The sequence below is a fragment of the Gracilinanus agilis genome, chromosome 4 (assembly GCF_016433145.1).
Source record: "Gracilinanus agilis isolate LMUSP501 chromosome 4, AgileGrace, whole genome shotgun sequence".
Taxonomy (NCBI): Eukaryota; Metazoa; Chordata; class Mammalia; order Didelphimorphia; family Didelphidae; genus Gracilinanus; species Gracilinanus agilis.
The window spans coordinates 206,573,666-206,591,670 of NC_058133.1; the positions used below are offsets into that span (position 1 = coordinate 206,573,666).

At 41.2% G+C, this 18,005-nt stretch overlaps 1 protein-coding gene across 1 annotated transcript; it reads left to right on the top strand.

Annotated features, from left to right (window-relative positions):
- Positions 1-12,530: 12,530 nt before the first annotated feature.
- PRR29 (proline rich 29) lies at positions 12,531-15,890 on the top strand. Its single transcript, XM_044673624.1, is given in 6 exon segments — positions 12,531-12,599; positions 13,149-13,221; positions 13,398-13,498; positions 15,174-15,379; positions 15,588-15,675; positions 15,677-15,890. Coding segments are annotated over 6 exon segments (603 nt in total). The 3' UTR covers positions 15,743-15,890.
- The last annotated feature ends 2,115 nt before the right edge of the window (positions 15,891-18,005 follow it).

An 18,005-nucleotide genomic window follows, 5' to 3' on the forward strand; every position in this document is an offset into this window, starting at 1 on the left:
AGGCTTGCCAGAGGAGTTCAATGTGTGTTAAATGGCAGCTTAGTGGTAAGGTGTGGATAGAGCACTAGGCCTAGAGTCAGGAAGACCTGAGAACATCTCTGGCCTCAAATAGTGTCTGGTTGTATGTCACTTAAGTTCTATCTGTCCTAAATTTCCTCAACTATAAAATAGGGATAATAATGAAACCTACCTCCCAGGCTTATTATGAGAATGAAATGAGCCACTATGTGTAAGGTGCTTTGTAAGCCTTAAAGTGATATATAAATGCTATTATTATTAACTATTATATTTGATCCTCGGGAGGGACTGAAGTTTAACAAATCAGAGAGTGACACGACCAGACCTGTGCTTTATGAAATCAGTTTGGATACATTGCAATGGGAAAAAGCTTGAAACTGGGAGACGGCCTTCATTTTCAAAAAGGACCAATGATATCACCAGGTGGTGGCTTGTCAATGAATTGGATTTAAATGAAGTAGAGTTACTTCCTACAAAGTCTTTAACCTCACTCTCTCTTCCAGAGTCATCTAAGTCCGGTGGCAAGACAAAAGCAAATACTGGATGGCCTTGGCATCTTCAGTGTCTAACTTCACCCCCCACAGCACCTGCTTCAGCCATCTTCCTGGCCATTGGAACGAATTGATCTCATTTGCCCATTCCATTTGGAGAAGTCTTCACATTCTTGGGGTAGACATCCCCCTAAGTCATGGATGGGTTCAGAGACTATTGCACGATAGAGACAAGAAATGAGGAGGGCCTAAACTAGGATGGTAGCTAAGTTAGTGGAAAGGAGGGCATATATATGAGAAATATTATAGCGATACTCATGAGAAGACCTGGTGAACTGATTGGATATATGGGGTGAACAAGAGGGGTGTTGAAGTTGGTGATGAGACTATGAAGCTAGGTAACTGGAAGGAAAATGATCTTCCTAGCAGTCAGAGGGAAGGTCAACATACATGTCCTATTCCCAGAGTCATCCCTGCTATATTGGTGGTCCCAAAACACGTGTCCATTGTTTGGATATTTAATTAACAGTGGGAGATTTAGTTGAGGGGGGGTGGATCAAAGGATAGCATTGTTGGCTTCCTATGTTCATTCACCTAACTCCAGGAACCCTCTTTAGCCTTTGTAGTATGGTGTTGCCATGTTGGAGAAGAGGGCTAGTCACTCCCTCTCACTGGCCCCCACCTTCATGTGGATTGGGTCACTAGCTCCCAGCTCCTCCCCTCAGACATGACTTTCCCTCTAGTTGCTTCCTTCAGCTCTACCCTTTGAGTATGATTTGGTTTTCTTTTCTAGTTAGTATGGGGGGAGGGGAAAAAAGGGGGAAAAGAAAATAGTTGCAGCACCACCTCTCATGCTATTCTTAACCCACTAACGACCCTACTCCCAAATTGAAGACTTCTTGGATACAGAGAACCAGATCTACATTTTTCTCCTTGCTTTGAAAGTTAAAAAAATTAATCCATAATTCTCTTTCACTTGGCTCAAACCCCAGACAGGAACAATGACCCTGGGTAAATATAAATTGTAATTAGGAGATCTATTTTTCTCTCTCTCCCCCCAGGTGTTTCCCCCTCTCCCAACCCCACCCATTTCCTTTTTTTCTCTCCCACATTTGAGTAACGAAACATGTCCATAGTGCAATGGTAAACTACATTTATCATAGCAAACAAGCTTAAAAAAAACCCCAAAGGGGAGCAGAAAGCAAATAAATTCTTAAGAAATGAAAACTGAGGAATAAGCATACATGCCCCAGAAAGGGGGAAAGGTGGGAGGAAGGAATGAAGACATGATTTAGACTCGGGAATTTGGACATCCCTAGCAAACCTAACTCCTGCTTCATGACTATGGTGCACAAAACCAGATCTGATAGCCTCTGTTGTATTGCCCAGTGTGGCTAGTGTACTCCTTCTCTACAGTCTCTGGGAAGCTCTTGGTGCAGCTGTGTGTCCCCCGATTCTTACAATCCATGGTTGATTCTTACAATCCCCTTGACATCTGACCTGTTTTCCCTAACATTAAAGCTTCTGTCCTCTGCCTATCGTTCCCTCCTTAGTGCTGAGAGCAGCCAGCTTGTCAGTCAGTCAGTCTAATCCTATAGGATCAAAAAGGAGAGGAATGCTAGGGATTTTCTACCCACCAGTGGCCATGGCCCCCCAGTGACTTGTTATTTCCAGAATCCTGGGCTATTGGGTAACTCAGAGGCAGCGGCCCTCTTCCCTGGATCCAAATCTTGGAACAGAACTGCAGAGAAAGGTATATGCTAAGGAGAGCTTGGGTGGTGATGGGGTGGGGGTGGAGGGTGGATTAGGGAGAGGCTTAAAGGATGCTAATCCCAGTTTCCTGTCCCAGAGCTATCCCGACTCAAAACTGTTTCAACTTGGGGGCCTATCTTAGGGCTGCTAACAGCTGTTGAAATGGATCTCTCCTCAGCCCTCCCCAAGTTTCTTGCCCTCTTTGGTTGGGGCGGTCTTTTCCTTGGCCAGAGTGACTGCTGGGATCCAGCCTAGGATAGGAAGTGCCATAACCCTCTTCAAAATTCAAGGTGTTGCTATTGAATGTCTGCCTGTACTTAGCCTCAGCTAAGTGACAAGCCGAAACCTTTCTTACTGAAACTTTCTTTTATACTGAAATTACAAGTGTTTTTCTCAATTTGAGGAATGAAGTTATGGTTTAGTGTATTAGGTATGGTTTAGTGTAACTATTTGTCCACAACCTGTTCAGCATTAATAATTTTCCTTGAAGCAAAGCTGCTTATAATATCATAGTTTACATGCTAAAAGTTTAATAGTTGTTTTTTCTTGTAACTTTTATAAAAATCTCCCCCCACCCCCACCCCTACCCCTCAACTCCCTAAGAAAACATCTTCTTCCAAGATTGTTTTCAGGATAATAATTAGTCCTAGGCTGAGGAGATTGCTCACTCTTGAGATAATCATAATAGCTAGAATTTATATGGTTTTTTAAGATTTGCAAAACACTACAAATATTTTTTCATTTTATCTTCATAAAAACCCTGTAAAATAGGTGCGATCATGATCCTCATTTTCAACCATTCAGTTTCCAGTTCTTTGCTGTTAAAAAAAAAAAAAGTAAAAAAAAAAGTAGTGCTACACTAATTGTGGTTTACGAAGGACTTTTCTGACCTATATGAACTGATGCAGAGTGAAATAAGCAGAACCAGGAAAATATTGTGCACAGTAACAAAATTGTGGAATGATCAACTGTGATAAACTTAGCTATTCTTAGCAGTATGATAATCCAGGACAATTCTGAGAGATTTATGACAAAGAATTCTATTCACCTCCAGAAAAAGATCTGTTGGAGTCAAAATGCAGATGGGAGCATATGATTTTTCACTTGTTTATTTGGGTTTATGTTTTGAAGTTTTGGTTTTGTAAGGTTATTCACTTACAAAAATGAATAACATGGAAATATGTTTTACATGATAATGCATGTATAACCCAGGAAAATAAATAAAATAAAATAAAATAAAGGACCTTTTTCTTTTTTTTCCTTTTTTTTTTTTTTAAACCCTTACCTTCCATCTTGGAATCAATACTGTGTATCAGTTCCAAGGTAAAAGAGTGGTAAGGGCTGGGCCACAGGGGTTAAGTGACTTGCCCAGGGTCACACATCTGAGAGGTATCTGAGGTCAGATCTGAACCCAGGACCTCCTGTCTCTAGGCCTTGGCTCTCAATCCATTGAGCTACCCAGCTGCTCCTCCCCCTTTTTTCCCCTTTTTCTTTAATTTCTTTGCAGCATATGCCTATTAGTAATATTAGCAAGATCCAAAGGGTATGTGCACAGTCTATTTGAATTTCTGGGTACAGTTGCAAATTGCCTTCTACTTTCAAATTGCTAGATCAATTCACAGCCCCACCAATAATACATTAGTGTATCTATCCTTCCATATCCCCTCCAAAAATTATTTTCCTATTATGTCATCTTTGCCATTCCAATAGGTGTGAGGCAGAATCTCAGGGTTGTTTTAATCTACATTTCTCTAATTATTGGCGATTTGGAGAATCTTTTCATATGTTGTTAATGGTTTGGATTTCTTAATTTAAGAATTGCTTGTTCATATCCTTTAATATGAATTTATCTGTTGAGGATAGGTTTTTGTTTTTATATATTTGAATATCTTGGATATCACATAATTATCAGAAATATTTGCTGAAAAGATTTTCCCTCTAGTTCTGTTTTCCTTCTAAATTTAACTGCATTGATGTTGTCTGTGCAAAAACTTTTTAATGTTATATAATCAAAATTGTCTATTTTATTTATTCTGAGTTTCTCTATCTCTTATTTGTCCAAGAACTCTTCCCTGTCCACAGTTGTGAAATTTATCTCCTTCCCTGTTCCTCTAATGTGTTTATGCTCTGACCTTTTAAATCTAGGTCATGAAGCTTATTATGTTATATGATGTGTTATGTTGATTTAGTCCTAACTTCTAATAGAATGCTTTCTGATTTTCCCAGCAATTTTTGTCAAGTAGTGAGTTCTAATTCCAGAAATTATGGTCCCAGAGTTTGTCAAACCCTAGGGTGCTATGTTCATTTGTTTCTGGATTTTGTGTACCTAATACTTTCCATTGGTGATTTTTTTTCTATTTTTAGACCAATATAAAATAGTTTTGATGATTTCTGATTTGTAGTGTAGTTTGAGAACTGATACTGTTAGTTCCCCTTCATACTATTTCCCCCATCATTTCCCTTGAGATTTTTGACCTTTTGTTTCTCTAGATGAATGTTGTTATTACTTTTTCTAGCATTATAAAATAACCTTTTGTTACTCTGATACCAAATGAGTAAATTAATTTAGGTAGTTTTATCATTTTTATTATATTGACCTGGCCCAACCATGAACAATGGATCTATCTCTTCTCTAGTCTTTATTTCCGTAAAGAATATATTGTAGTTGTATGAGTGTTCCTTAATTTTTGGTCTCCAAAAAATTGTATACATTTTGTAGTTATTTTGAATGGAATCTCTCTTTCTAACTCTTCCTACTGGATTCTATTGGTAAAATAAAGGCTGGTGATTTTTTTTGGGTTTACTTTATCTCTTGCTACTTTGAAAAAGTTATTGTTTCAATTAACTTTTAGTTTCTTTAAGGTTCTCTACATTTACTGTCATGTTATCTAAAAAAAATTTGGCTGATTGTTATTCTCCCAATTTCTTTTTTTCTTGTCTTTATGTTAACTGACATTACTCAGTTGTGTCAGACTCTAAGTTACTTTTGTCCATGTGGTTTTCTTCACAAAGATCCTGGAATGGTTTTCTATTTCCTTCTCTATTTCATTTACAGATAAAGAGACTGAGGCAAAAAAAAGGGTTAAGTGACTTACCCACAGTCACACAGCCAGTAAGTATCTGAGTCTAAATTTGAACTCAGAACTCCCTGATTCCAGACTGGTGCCTACTTACAGCACCAACTAGCTATCTCTCCCATTCTCTATCTTTCCCCTAGTGCTATAATTAGCATTTTTAGAATTAAATCAAACAATAGCGGTGATAAAAGAATTCTTACTTTACCTTGATCGTAATGGAAAAATCTCTAGTGTTTTTTCATTATGGATTATGCTAGCTTTTGGTTATTTATCATGTTAAAGAAAGTTCTGTTTATTTTTTAATAGTTTTTTAGTAGAAATGAATTCTTTTGTCAAAAGCTTTTAAAAATTATATTTATATGTTCATGTGAATTTTTATTATTTTTGTTACTATTGATTATGTTTATAATTTTCTGGATATTAAACCAATCCAGCCTTCATGATATAAATTCAACTTGGTCATTATACATAATCTTTTTTATTATGTCACTGTTTTTGTGTCTACGAATTATTAAAGATATTGGTTTATAGTTTTCTTTCTTTACTTTATCTCTTTCTTGCTTAGGTATCAAGACCATCTTTCTTTCAAAGAATGGATTTGGCCCATTTTCTTCCTGTTTTTTGCAAATAGTTTATATAATCTCAGAATTAAGTGGGTTTTTTTGTTTGATAGAATTTACTTGTAAATCAGTCTGGCCCTGGTTGCTTTTTTATTTCTTTGAGAGATCCTTTACAAATTATTCAATTTTATTTTCTGGGATTGAATTATTTAGATTCTTTATTTCCTTTTCTCTTAACCTGTATGTTTTATGTATATGTATAGAATTTGTAAATATTCACATGTTTCATTTATGTTATCATTTTTGTTGGCATAAAATCGGGCAAAATAAATTCTAGTGCTTTCCTTTATTCCTTCTTCATTTGTTGTGAATTCTTTAAAATATTAGCAATCTGGGCATCCAACTTTTTAATGGGATTTTAAAAAATTAATTCTTCCAGTTTACTCTTTTCTTAAACTCTTACTTTCTGTCTTAGAATCGATAACTAAGTATCGGTCCTAAGGCAGAAGAGATGTCAAGAGAGATTAAGTGACTTGCTCAGGATCACATAGCTAGGCAGTGTCTGTGGCCTATTTTGAACCCAGGACCTCCTAGCTCCAGGCCTGACTCTGTCCCTGAACCACCTATGTGCCCCACAGCCTACTTTCTGACTATATCTATGGGCTAAGCTCTGTATACTTCTGGAGGGAATTTCTGGACTAGTCCTGCTGCTGTTTTCTTGGAGAATTGAGTGTTTTATTATTTCAGGTTCTGAAGGGCAGCAAAGGCTTTCAGTACTCCCCAAATGGTCTGATTAAGGACAGAACCTGACCTGAGTTTGGGTCTGAACAACAGTTGACTGCTGCAGGACTCAATACTTATCAGCCAGCTGGAAAACTCTGGTGGTTCATTATGACAAGAACTATAAGCTTCTCTTTGGTATGGGATTACTGCTGTGATTATTCCTCTGTAAACTTTGGATTGGGCTACAAGCTGGAGTCACTCTATTCCTAAGGTCTGAGCAGAGGTGTGTATTGGATCCAGTTCATATCCTCTCTTGAGAGCCAATTCTTAGATTTTCAGCATCAGCATTCATAGCTCAGAAATCGGCAAACATTAAAATCAGGACTTGATTCATTGTTTTGTTGAGTTTTAGAGTTAAGAGATAGAGAAAATGTTAATTCAGGTTGAATTTTAAATCATTTTGTGTATATATCCTCCCCCATCCCTGCCCCACCAAGAACCAGTTGTTAGACATTTACCAGCATATCCCTGCTTTTGAGCTCAATGAGCAGGATAAAGCCGGAAAGCATTCCTCACCTTTAACCGCACCCCTGGGCACAGGTCCTCCTGTTAGCTCTGGATCTGTAACCTACAACTGCTTAGTGATCAACAAAGCTGCCTGTTGACATTGTTCCCATACCCTACCCTAGTTTAGGCCCATCCATACTGGATTTGGATCTCTTCTTGCCCATATACACAGACTCTTCCTGAGCTTCTCATGTGTTCCTGGCTGGACCCAGTCCCTAGGTATTTGCAGATCTCTCTGTACTAACTTGGGCGGGGAAAAACATGATTCACACTGATTTTTTCTCATATTTCCCAATCATGACTTAATCTGATAAATTTTCTAGGTCTCTGGAAGAGTTATAGAGTCAGTGGGAAGCTCGCTGTACTTACTGCTTTTCTACTATCTTGTTTCCACTTTCAAAAAGCACAGGACAGATTTGAAAGGTACTTGTTGAATTTATTTTTTTAAACACTTACCTTCTGATATTGGTTCCAAGGCAAAAGAGTGGTAAGGGCTAGGATATAGGGGTTAAGTGACTTGTCTAGGGTCACACAGCTAGGAAGTGTTTGAGATCACACTTGCCTGGTTCTCAGTCCACCTTCTTGCCCCTTTTGAATTTTTTTTTTATATTTAAAAGAAAAGCAACTTTTTAATAACAGATTCAGTTTCACATTCAATCCTTTCCCATTCTACAATATATCTGGAAATATTAATTTGATTTCTACTAAGTTGTTTTTTTATCCATTTAAAAAAAATTTTTTTAATCCAGTTGTTTTTTTGGAAATGTTAGAATCTATCTATTTCAGTGAGTGTGTACAAAACATGGTGCCTGTTTTTTTCATCTCTGTAACCGAGAGCAGCACAGTTAAAAGGCATTCTTGCAATCAATAGTGCTTAATATGGGTCATTACTGGTAAATGAACACCAAGCTTCAAATGCCTGTGAAGCCATGAGAGTTTCTAAACTCAACACTCAATCACAATGTATCCCCAAAGTGCAGCAACGTTGATAAACAAAACACTTCAATGCACTCGAATGGTTATTTTACGGCAGCTGGTCTAAACTGAACACACACACATATGCAGCCACACGTGTGTGCATACACACACACACACACAAATAAATCCTTTCTATAGTTCTTAGAATTGTAGATTTAGGGTTGAAAGGAATCTTAGTGGCTGCTGAAAATATCCTCCTAATTTTACAAATGAGGAAACTGAGGGGCAAAGAAGTTAAGTGACTTACTACTACTGAGAGTTACACAGGTAGTAAATGTCTGAAGTGGGATTTTAACCTAGGAATTCCTGATTCAAAGATCACTGCTCTAGCCACTTGACTCTTTGATGCCTAGCCAATTCAACTCTACATCATCTTCTACTCTTGAATCCTTTGCCAATAAATTCCTTAAATCTTTACTTTTAAACCCTATTCATCCCTTGCCAGACTTTGGTCTTGGATTAATTCCACCATCTGCCTTCTCCACTCCTCCTCATGTCTAGCTGAATGGAGCTGGAGGAAGGAGACTACACATTAAGTTCATGTTATCCACTTCTCTACAGTTAGGCTATCTTCCTATTCTTCCTTCATTGATCCCCTATCTCTCTCTGTCCCCCAGAAATGAATTGGAACATTCCCTTCTCTCCTCAAGCGTCCCACATCTTCCTCTCCTACTTCTCAGCCAAAAGCATTAAACTTCATTTCTTACTTTATTGAGAAAAATCAAAGTCATTACATGTGAGGTTCCTCCTCTCCACTTCTCTTCATCCTGGAACCTCTTGACAGCAACCTCTATTCTCTGCTCCTTTCCCTTAGTCTCTGACAATGAGGTGACTCTTCTCCTTTCCAAGGACAGCACTCTATTTTGGTGATTTCATCAGCTCCCATAGGTTCAGTGGATTCCAAGATCTAGCCCAGTCTCTCCTCTGAGCTTCGTTCTTGGATTACCAATGACCCTGTGCACATTTTAAAGAGTATTTCCAAAGTAGAACTCATCACTTCCCCCTTCCCCAGGCCCATCTCTCTTTGAAACTTCCCAATTTCTATGGAAAACACCGCCATCCTTTCTTCCAAGTTTACAATCCTGGGCATTATCCTTGGCTCCTCAGCCTCCTCTATCCCCTGTAACCAAATAGTTGCTAAATCTTGCTATATCTACCTCAACAACATATCTCAAACTTGACTATTTCTCTCTATCCAAACACTTCCTTGGCCCTGGATTATTTTTTTTAACCCTTACCTTCTGTCTCAGAATCAATATGGTATATTGGGTTCCAAAGCAGAAGAATAGTAAGAGCTAGGCAGTGGGAGTTAAGTGACTTGCCCAGAGTCACACAGCTAAGAAGTGTCTTTGGCCTGGATCACTGCAACAGATCCTAATTTGTCTCTCAGGCTCAAGTGTCTACTCATTCCAAATCATCTTCTATCTTTCTGCCAAATGATTTTTCTCAAGCACAGATCTTACCATGTCATTCCCCTATTCAATAAATTCTAGTGACTCCCTATTTCCTTTTGAATAAAATTGAAATTCCTGATTCTAACTTTAATAGCTCTTCACAACCAGGCTTTAACTACCTTTTTGGACTCACTGTATATTTTTCCTCCTCCCACACTCTGTCATGCAATCAAACTAGCCTCCTGTCTGTTAGTCACACACAATACTCCATCTCCAGTCTCTGAGTCTTTGCACTGGCCAATCTTCCATTCTCAAAATGCACTCCTTCCTCACCTTGGTCTCGTAGAATCCTTCTTCCTTTAAGATTCTGGATTCTTGCTTCTGTCTTAGAATCAATATTAAATATCAATTCCACGGCAGAAGAGCAGTAAGGGTGAGGCATTTGGAATTAAATGACTTGCCCAGGGTCATACAGTTAGGAAGTATCTAAGGTCAGATTTGAACCCAGTACCTCCTTTCTCTAGGCCTGGCTCTCTATCCAATGAATCACCTAGCTGCCCCTGAGTGTGATATTTTTCTAAACCATATATGCATGTGTGTGTGTATTTGTGTCTAGATTTGGCTCTCTTTCCTCTGAGCTGCTTAGCTGTCCCTATTTATTTATTTTTGTTATATTTTATGTTCTGAGTTGTCTCCCTCCCTCCTTCCCCACCCCACACTAGAGAAGACATCATTTGACCAAAAAAAAGCAAAACCATACCATGAATTATTATGAACTATTTATTATTTCTTTCTCTGAAGGTAGACATTCACAATTAATCCTTAAATAATATTGTTGTTGCCACAAACACTATTCCAGGGGTCAGCAACCTTTTTGGCTGTGAGAGCCATAAATGCCACATTTTTTAAAATGTAATTTCGTGAGAGCCGTACAGTGCTCACAGTGCCACTCCTGTAACAGTGCCTGAAAAAAAAATTGACTTTATGGCTCCTGCAGAAAGAGCCATATCTGGCCCTCAAAAGATCCAGATATGGCTCGAGAGCCATAAATTGCCGACCCCTACACTATTCTGTCGGGTGAGGTGTTTTTAATGTTTTTAAGTTACTCTCTAAAACAAAGGTTACTATTTTAAATACTATAATGGGGGGGCAGCTAGGTAGCTCAGTGGATTGAGAGTCAGGCCTAGAGACAGGAGGTCCTAGGTTCGAATCTGGCCTCAAACACTTCTTAGCTGTGTGACCGTGGGCAAGTCACTTGACTCCCATTGCCCACCTTTACCACTCTTCCACCTAGGAGCCAATACACAGAAGTTAAGGGTTTAAAAAAAAAGATTAAAAAAAATATATACTATAATGGGCTTCTTCCTGTGATGCCGTATGAGTATGAGTCATGTAAAACTTCAGTTACAGGAGACAACTAAGTGGTTCAGTAGATAGTCAGGCCTGGAGACAGAAAGTCTTGGGTTCAAATCTGACCTCAGATGCTTCCTAGCTGCATAACACTGGGCAAGTCACTTAATTCCAATTACCTAACCCTTACTACCCTTCTACCTTGGCACCAATACTTGATATCAATTCTAAGACAAAAGGTCAAGGTCACTTAAAGAAAAAACTACAGTTAAAGAAGTTAAGGCCATTGAAATGGAGATGCCCATGGTGGGTGTGATGGTGTTGCTAACGAATAATTGTATAAGTGAAGTGGTGGTGTAAAGGATATCTTTAAAGAGATGCATGCCAGGAAAACGAGTGGGTTATTTATTTGATGAGAGGGATGATCAATGGACATTTATACCCATGAAAGTCAGGAGATCTAGAGAAACTTTGTCCTTAGCATGTTTGGAAGATTTATTGGAACACATGGAAAAAATGATGAGAAAAATGGGTTGTGGTCTGTGTCACTGGAAGGAGTGCTTACATCCATCTCTAAAACCACAGATCCATGAACTATTAGTGTTGGATGGAGGGTGGGTAATAACGGTGAAAGGAATAGAAAGGAGTCAAAAACAACTGTTGTTTCTAGCCTCAACAAACCTGGGTGACTGGGATGATGGTGATGCCAATTAACAGAAAATTTCAAGTCCAGAAGAGGAGCAGAAGAGAATGATTTTCATTCTTGCTGAGTTTTGGCTACTGGTGAAACATCTGGGTAAAGCTGTCCAACCAATGGATGGGTGGAAATGCAGACTCCATGCTCCAGGGAGGAGGTGGGCTTGAAGAGAATACATTGTGTACTTAATTCTTGCCCTTATTCTCTGCTTGTAATGGCATGAAACCGGAGTTTGCCCTGACTAGGATGGGAGCTCCCTAGGAATAGAGGACTAAAACGTAGACCGAGTCATGGAATAAAAGGGCTGAAGCTTAAGTCGGCAGAACCTTGAAAGCAGGACCGCTGGACTGCTGGCAGAAAGGGGCTCGGGGAGAAGTGGACATTGGTCCAGTAGTCCATAACCCAGGGAGTTTCTCTGAGGTCTTCTGCTTCTTTTTTTCTCACCAGTGCTTTGCATACCGCCTGGCATACAGTGAGTGCTTAATAAATGTCTGCGGATTGAAATTCCCGGATCTTCTGCACTGACAAGCAGGAGGGTAGTTTTGACTTCCAGTAACACCAATTCTTTCCTATGCCCCCCTTCGCTCCCTAATTGGTCCAATCAGCTTTCCCCTCATTGGCCTGCCTCCTCTCCTTTCCTACCGCCCACTCTTTCCCGTAATAGATCTTATTTAGATCTCTCCTGCCCACCCCACCTTACACCTATCCTTTCCCCTCATTGGTCGGCTTGCTCCGCATTTTTTTTTCCCCCTTTCTCTCCTGGAGTCCCGCCCCTCCCTTTTATTGGTCTGTCTCTTCCTCGCCCAGCGCCACTCAGCAGCGCTTCCTCGTCCTTAGGCCCAGCCCTTTCGGTCCCCACTGGACTCTCTGGTTGTGTAAGATTGCGTCGTCATGGTAACTGTCTGCTCCACAGAGGTCTAGCTATGGCTTGGAGAGATGGCTGGAGCTCTGCGGGCCCTGGCGCTCAGGTCGCTCAGGTCCGGTCCCCTGCGGTAAAAAAGGAGGCTTGGATGTGGGTGAATCACAGACCTAGCTGAGGAAGGGAGAGGTGGGCGTGAGGGCGAGGAGAAGGAAAAGGAGCCTGGAGAACATAGAGCTAATGTGGGGAGGAGAGAGATCTTGGAGTATGGAGGGAGGGGGACAGGCGCTGGACTTATGATTTCAGTGGGGACTCCCGGGTGAGGAAACTCCTTCTACTAGTACAATTCGACCCCCTCTGTGAAATCCATAGTTTCAGAGTTGTCACTTTCTCAAGGTGACAGCCAGCATGTATTAGAGGCAGAACTTGAACCCAGGTCTTCCTGATTTCAAGGCTAGATCTCTGTCCTCTATGTCATACCACCTAGTGGAGAAGGGAAGGCAGAAATATGTTGGAGAGGGTGGAGATTGCAGCTTTGATCTGAATGGGAAGAATGGTTGATCTTACAACCTGGGTGAAACCAAATACTTATCTTTTTCTCACAGTGGGGAAGAGGGTGATATAGGGGTATGAGCATTAGGTCTGTTGTCCCCCAATCTGAGCTTATGTCCCAACCCCTCAGCCCTCAGTAACTATCCTGCAGTCTCTTCCACTGGCTTGGGTACCTCCTCACCAGCCAGGACACATGAAGGAAGGTAAGATTTCCAGACCTTCCCCCTCCCCCAATCTCACCCATTTTTGAGCAACTCCTTCAGCACCTCTAATCGATTCCCTGTCCCTGTTTCCTCCACCTACTAATTTTGAATCTGCCCAGCTTTGGGGACCTCACTGGGGTTAGAATTATAGTTCACCCCCTTCTGACCTTAACCAGACCTACAGGAGCTGATGATGCTGCAGAATATTCAGATGCACCAGCTGCTCATGAGCCGTCTAGCAATGAGTACCCTTGACTCCAAGCTCCTTACTTCCCAGGTTTGTTGGCCCTGGTAGAGTGTGGTATATACCACCTGTGCTTTTGCTTTTTGGGCAGGGATCCTTGTGATAGAACTTTGTGGAAAGTTAAGATAGAGTATCACCATCTTAGACTGGTATGCCCCCAGCATACCTAGTCATTTAGAAGTGTCAAGGACAGTGGTCTCCCAAATGGGTGCTGGTGCCTCCTAGGGACTATAGTATCAACCCAGAACATTATGTCAGGGCCCCAACATTATGTCAGGACCCCAAGGGTGGTGTGGTCAACTAAGCAGAGGTCGGGAATGTGGATAATCAATCTTCATCCTTCTTGTCTCCAATAAAACAAAACCTCTCATTTTCTGACATTTTCCCACTCTGTCTCTCCATTAGCTATTCCTAGCCTACTTTTTCTGAACCAGATATTATATCCTCAGGGCATTTTTAAACCAAACCCCACTGAACACAGCAGCTAGTATCTCTCCCTACCTGGAGAAACCCACTATTTTCCTTCAGATCACTTCAGCAGCCACAGCAGGTGCCCCTTGGAGGAGGGGTTCTATTCCCAAATCAACAGATACCATAGAGTAAGTTGTCTAGGATGAGCAAGCTTAGATGTCTTGGATCAGCTTGAAGATCTCATTATCTTTACTCTCAAATTTAACTCCCTTACACACAAATCTTTTTTTTAAACCCTTACCGTCCATTTTAAAATCAATACTGTATATTTGTTCCAAGGCAGAAGAGCAGTAAGGGCTAGGCAATGGGGGTTAAGTGATTTATCCAGGGTCACACAGCTAGGAAGTGTCAGGTCATATTTGAACCTAGGATCTTCCAACTCTAGATCTGGCTCTCATTCCACTGAGCCATCTAGCTGTCCCTTAACCTTTTTTTACTTTTAAAGTTGTCTTTGACTCCTCATTCTCACCCCTCGTATCCAAGCATTTATCTCTATAACACTTCTCAAATCCATCCCTTTCTCTCTACTTATAGAGCCACCAACCTAGTTCATCATTTGTTCATCAGATCCTCATCACGCCTCACCTGTCTTAATCCAACCTCTTCCTTGTAGGGGACTCTTTCAAGTTTCTTCTCTCCAATCCATTTTCCACACAGTTGCCAAAGTGATTTTCTTAAAGTAACCATCTAATCATGCCACTCCTTTACTCAATCCAGTGGATCCCTAAATAGTCTCTAGCATCAAAAAACGGTTTCACCTTCATTTCATCCTTTTTAGTATAAGTTTATTATATACATAATTATTAACATAATAGCATAATTTAAATAAGCAAATATATACATATTGGGGATATGTACCCCAAACATTTTTGCTGATAGGAGTGAGCAATCAAACCACTGGTTCAGATTTTCAGACCATTCCCTGACCATTCCTCCCTGAAAAAGGCAGAGGGGAGGGAAGGGGATAAATAGTGCTAGTCATTTTCTACCTACCAAGACTGTACCTCATTTTCCTCTGTTGCTGGGGGAGATTTGATTGGTTTCGGATAGAATGTCACTTGAGGATATGATGTGGATAGAACTAGGGTCTAAATCTAGGGGGACAAAGAAAGGACTGGCTAATGGTTAGAACGTTAGGGCCTTGGAAAGGAATAGAGGGGTTGAAAGGGAAAGGCAACAGGGACAGAGACCTTTGCTTGGTAGAAGTATGACTGAAAATCCCTTCTTCCCTCTTCAGGTCTACCTGCTGAACCTGGAGGAGGAAGAGGAAGAGGAAGAAGAGGAGGAGATGCTTGTGTTTCACCACCATTACCTGCCTTGGTCAGCCCCAGCCCCAGTCCCCCTGCTTCCCTGTCCAGTGCTAGATCCACATCAGTCATGGCTCCCAGAGATTTCAGAGATTCGGAATCTTCCTCAAGACTCACAGATCACTTCATCTGCCAGGTTGTAAAATATATGATTGAAGTTTGAGGGGAAGGGGAACTGGATGATGCTATAACTAGAAAATTCCAGAAAAGGTTCTTTGCTAGGGAATGATGTTTGGAAAGGTCTTCTTGGGGGTAGGGATTGGGAGAAACAGATTGTGAGATCAAACTTGAGAGTCATCCACTATTAGATGGCCATTCTTTGTCTTTCTTCTCCCTTAATCTAGAAGAGGAATACCCCCACCTCCACCACCCAGTGCCACGGGGACAGTGGGTGCTGATGTGCCACCTGCTTCAGGTAGGTCTCTATCCCAGTCCACTCTTCAATCCTCCCCAGGTGGCAAGGTTGGGAAGAGGCAGGCCTGGGACCAAGAATGGGTAGGAAAAAAATCTGACTTTAAGCTTCAGGGGAAGTGTTTGTATTCTACCAAACAATCTTCTGTACTCAACATGGTTGTGTCTTTTTATTCCCTTTTCTTTTTTTTTAAACCCTTAACTTCTGTGTATTGGCTCCTAGGTGGAAGAGTGGTAAGGGTGGGCAATGGGGGTCAAGTGACTTGCCCAGGGTCACATAGCTGGGAAGGGTCTGAGACCGGATTTCAACCTAGGACCTCCTTGTCTCTAGGCCTGGCTCTTAATCCACTGAGCTACCCAGCTGCCCCCTGGTTGTATCTTTTGACTTGGTAATAAGATGAACTGCATGGAGCTGAAAAGGAGTTTAATTCTATTCTGTTTGCTTGTTCTACTCCACTCTTACTAACTGGTTGCTCATGCAATTCTCCTTCCCTACCCATGATTTGGCTAAAGACCTTTCTGACCCTTCTCTTTTTCCCATACCAAAAGGGTTACTTTCTCCTTAGACTACTATGATGCGGCAGAGGGACAATTGTGACACCCCACCCCCCAGTGGACTGACTTCTCTATATGGTAAGAGAATCTCATATTCTACAACCTCTCATCTTGGGCTGCTACAGACAAGGCAACTTGTGGAGCCAAGAGACCCACCTTCCACTTTTCTTTTCCCCCTAGCTTCATGCCGTCTCTCTCATTCTCCCTTTAGTCCTTCAACTTCTCAGGCCTAATCTATCTCCCAAAATGACTCACTTACCTCCCCACTAGATGAGGGTCAGTGCTAAGAGTAATCCTGACTTCTAAGTTCAGTGTTTCAGGGAGTTAGGACATAAATAAAAAGCCAGAGAATAAACAGTAGAGTTCTCTTCTTCCTCTATTTCCCTATCTGCCAACTATCACAACTCCCATCTATCCCCACCTTCTCCAACACTGTTTATGTCCTGGGCAGTAGTAGCTTCCACTTCTCAACCCAGGCACTAAGTCTACCACTGCCCTTCAGAACCTGTACATTTCTCCTTTTCCACTATCATATTTAGCAGTGGAAGGGATTTTAGAGATCATTTAATCTAATCCTGTCACTTTTCAGATGAAGAAGCAGATCCAGGAGAAAGGAAGGATTGACATGTTCAAAGTTGCACAGATAGTAGTAAATGGATCACTTGAACTCTAAACCAAGGTCTTCTGACTATCAAGTCAGTATTTTTTGCTTCTGTCTGACATCGTCTCCAACTTTGGGAGAATATTGTGGAAGGGACTGGGAATGATTTAGCATGGTGTATGGGAGGGGAGTGGAGACTCATTATCAAGTAAATACTGACCCTAATCAGATTTCAAGACCAGCTTTGGAAAAGAACAGGGTGAGTCACAGGGGCCAGGGAAGAGACATTGGAAGACTTGGGAATGACCGTGGTAGAAATCTTGCAGTTTTGCCCTTTCCACCGCTCCCTTCATCTTAATTCTCAAAGCCCTTCTCAGGAGATCAGAGGTAAGATCAAATCCCAGAAGGAACTCCTACATCCAGACCTCATTGTGGAGAATTTCTGCCTAGACATCTCTCTGAGACTTCATCAAGGGGAGGGGGAAGATTAAGAGCAATGAGATGGGGCTTGTCCACAGAGAGAGTTGTGCTGCTTTACCTGTCACCCCTGGGGGATCCTCATCCTGACCCTTCCTGATGCCAGGCTCTTAGTAACTTCACTCTGCCTTCCTTTATTCTCTCAGCCCCAAAAATATTAGCAGGAACAATATGTCTAGGGCAGAAACTAGAGGCCCTGAGGGTGGAGTTGTGGAGGGGAAAGATCAAGGAGGAGGTAGTGGAGGAATGATAAAAGGGACTGGTTGGGCAGCAAAGGAGAGAAAAGTTAAATCCAACAAGTTTATGGTTATGTCCTATTTATAGATTTTAATCTTTAAAGAAAATGATTAAACTATAAGTCAAGATTGGGAATGTGGATTTAGATTCATATCCTAAGGCCATGTTGGCAAACCTATGGCATGTGTGCCAAAGGGGGCTTCTCCCCTCCTCCTCTCTCCATCACACCTAAGGACATTCCTCACATCACCTGTCCTCTGCCCAGCAGTCCAATGGGAATGCTTCCTCCCTCCCCTGTCTGGGGTAAGGGGGTGGCTCACATGCAGCATGAGGGTTGTAGGTTGGGCACTTGGTCTCTAAAAGGTTCACCATCACTGTCTGTCCTAAGATCTTTCTGGGAAAGATGGGTCCTTTCAATTTCTCTCTCTCTCTCTCTCTCTCTCTCTCTCTCTCTCTCTCTCTCTCTCTCTCTCTCTCAAAG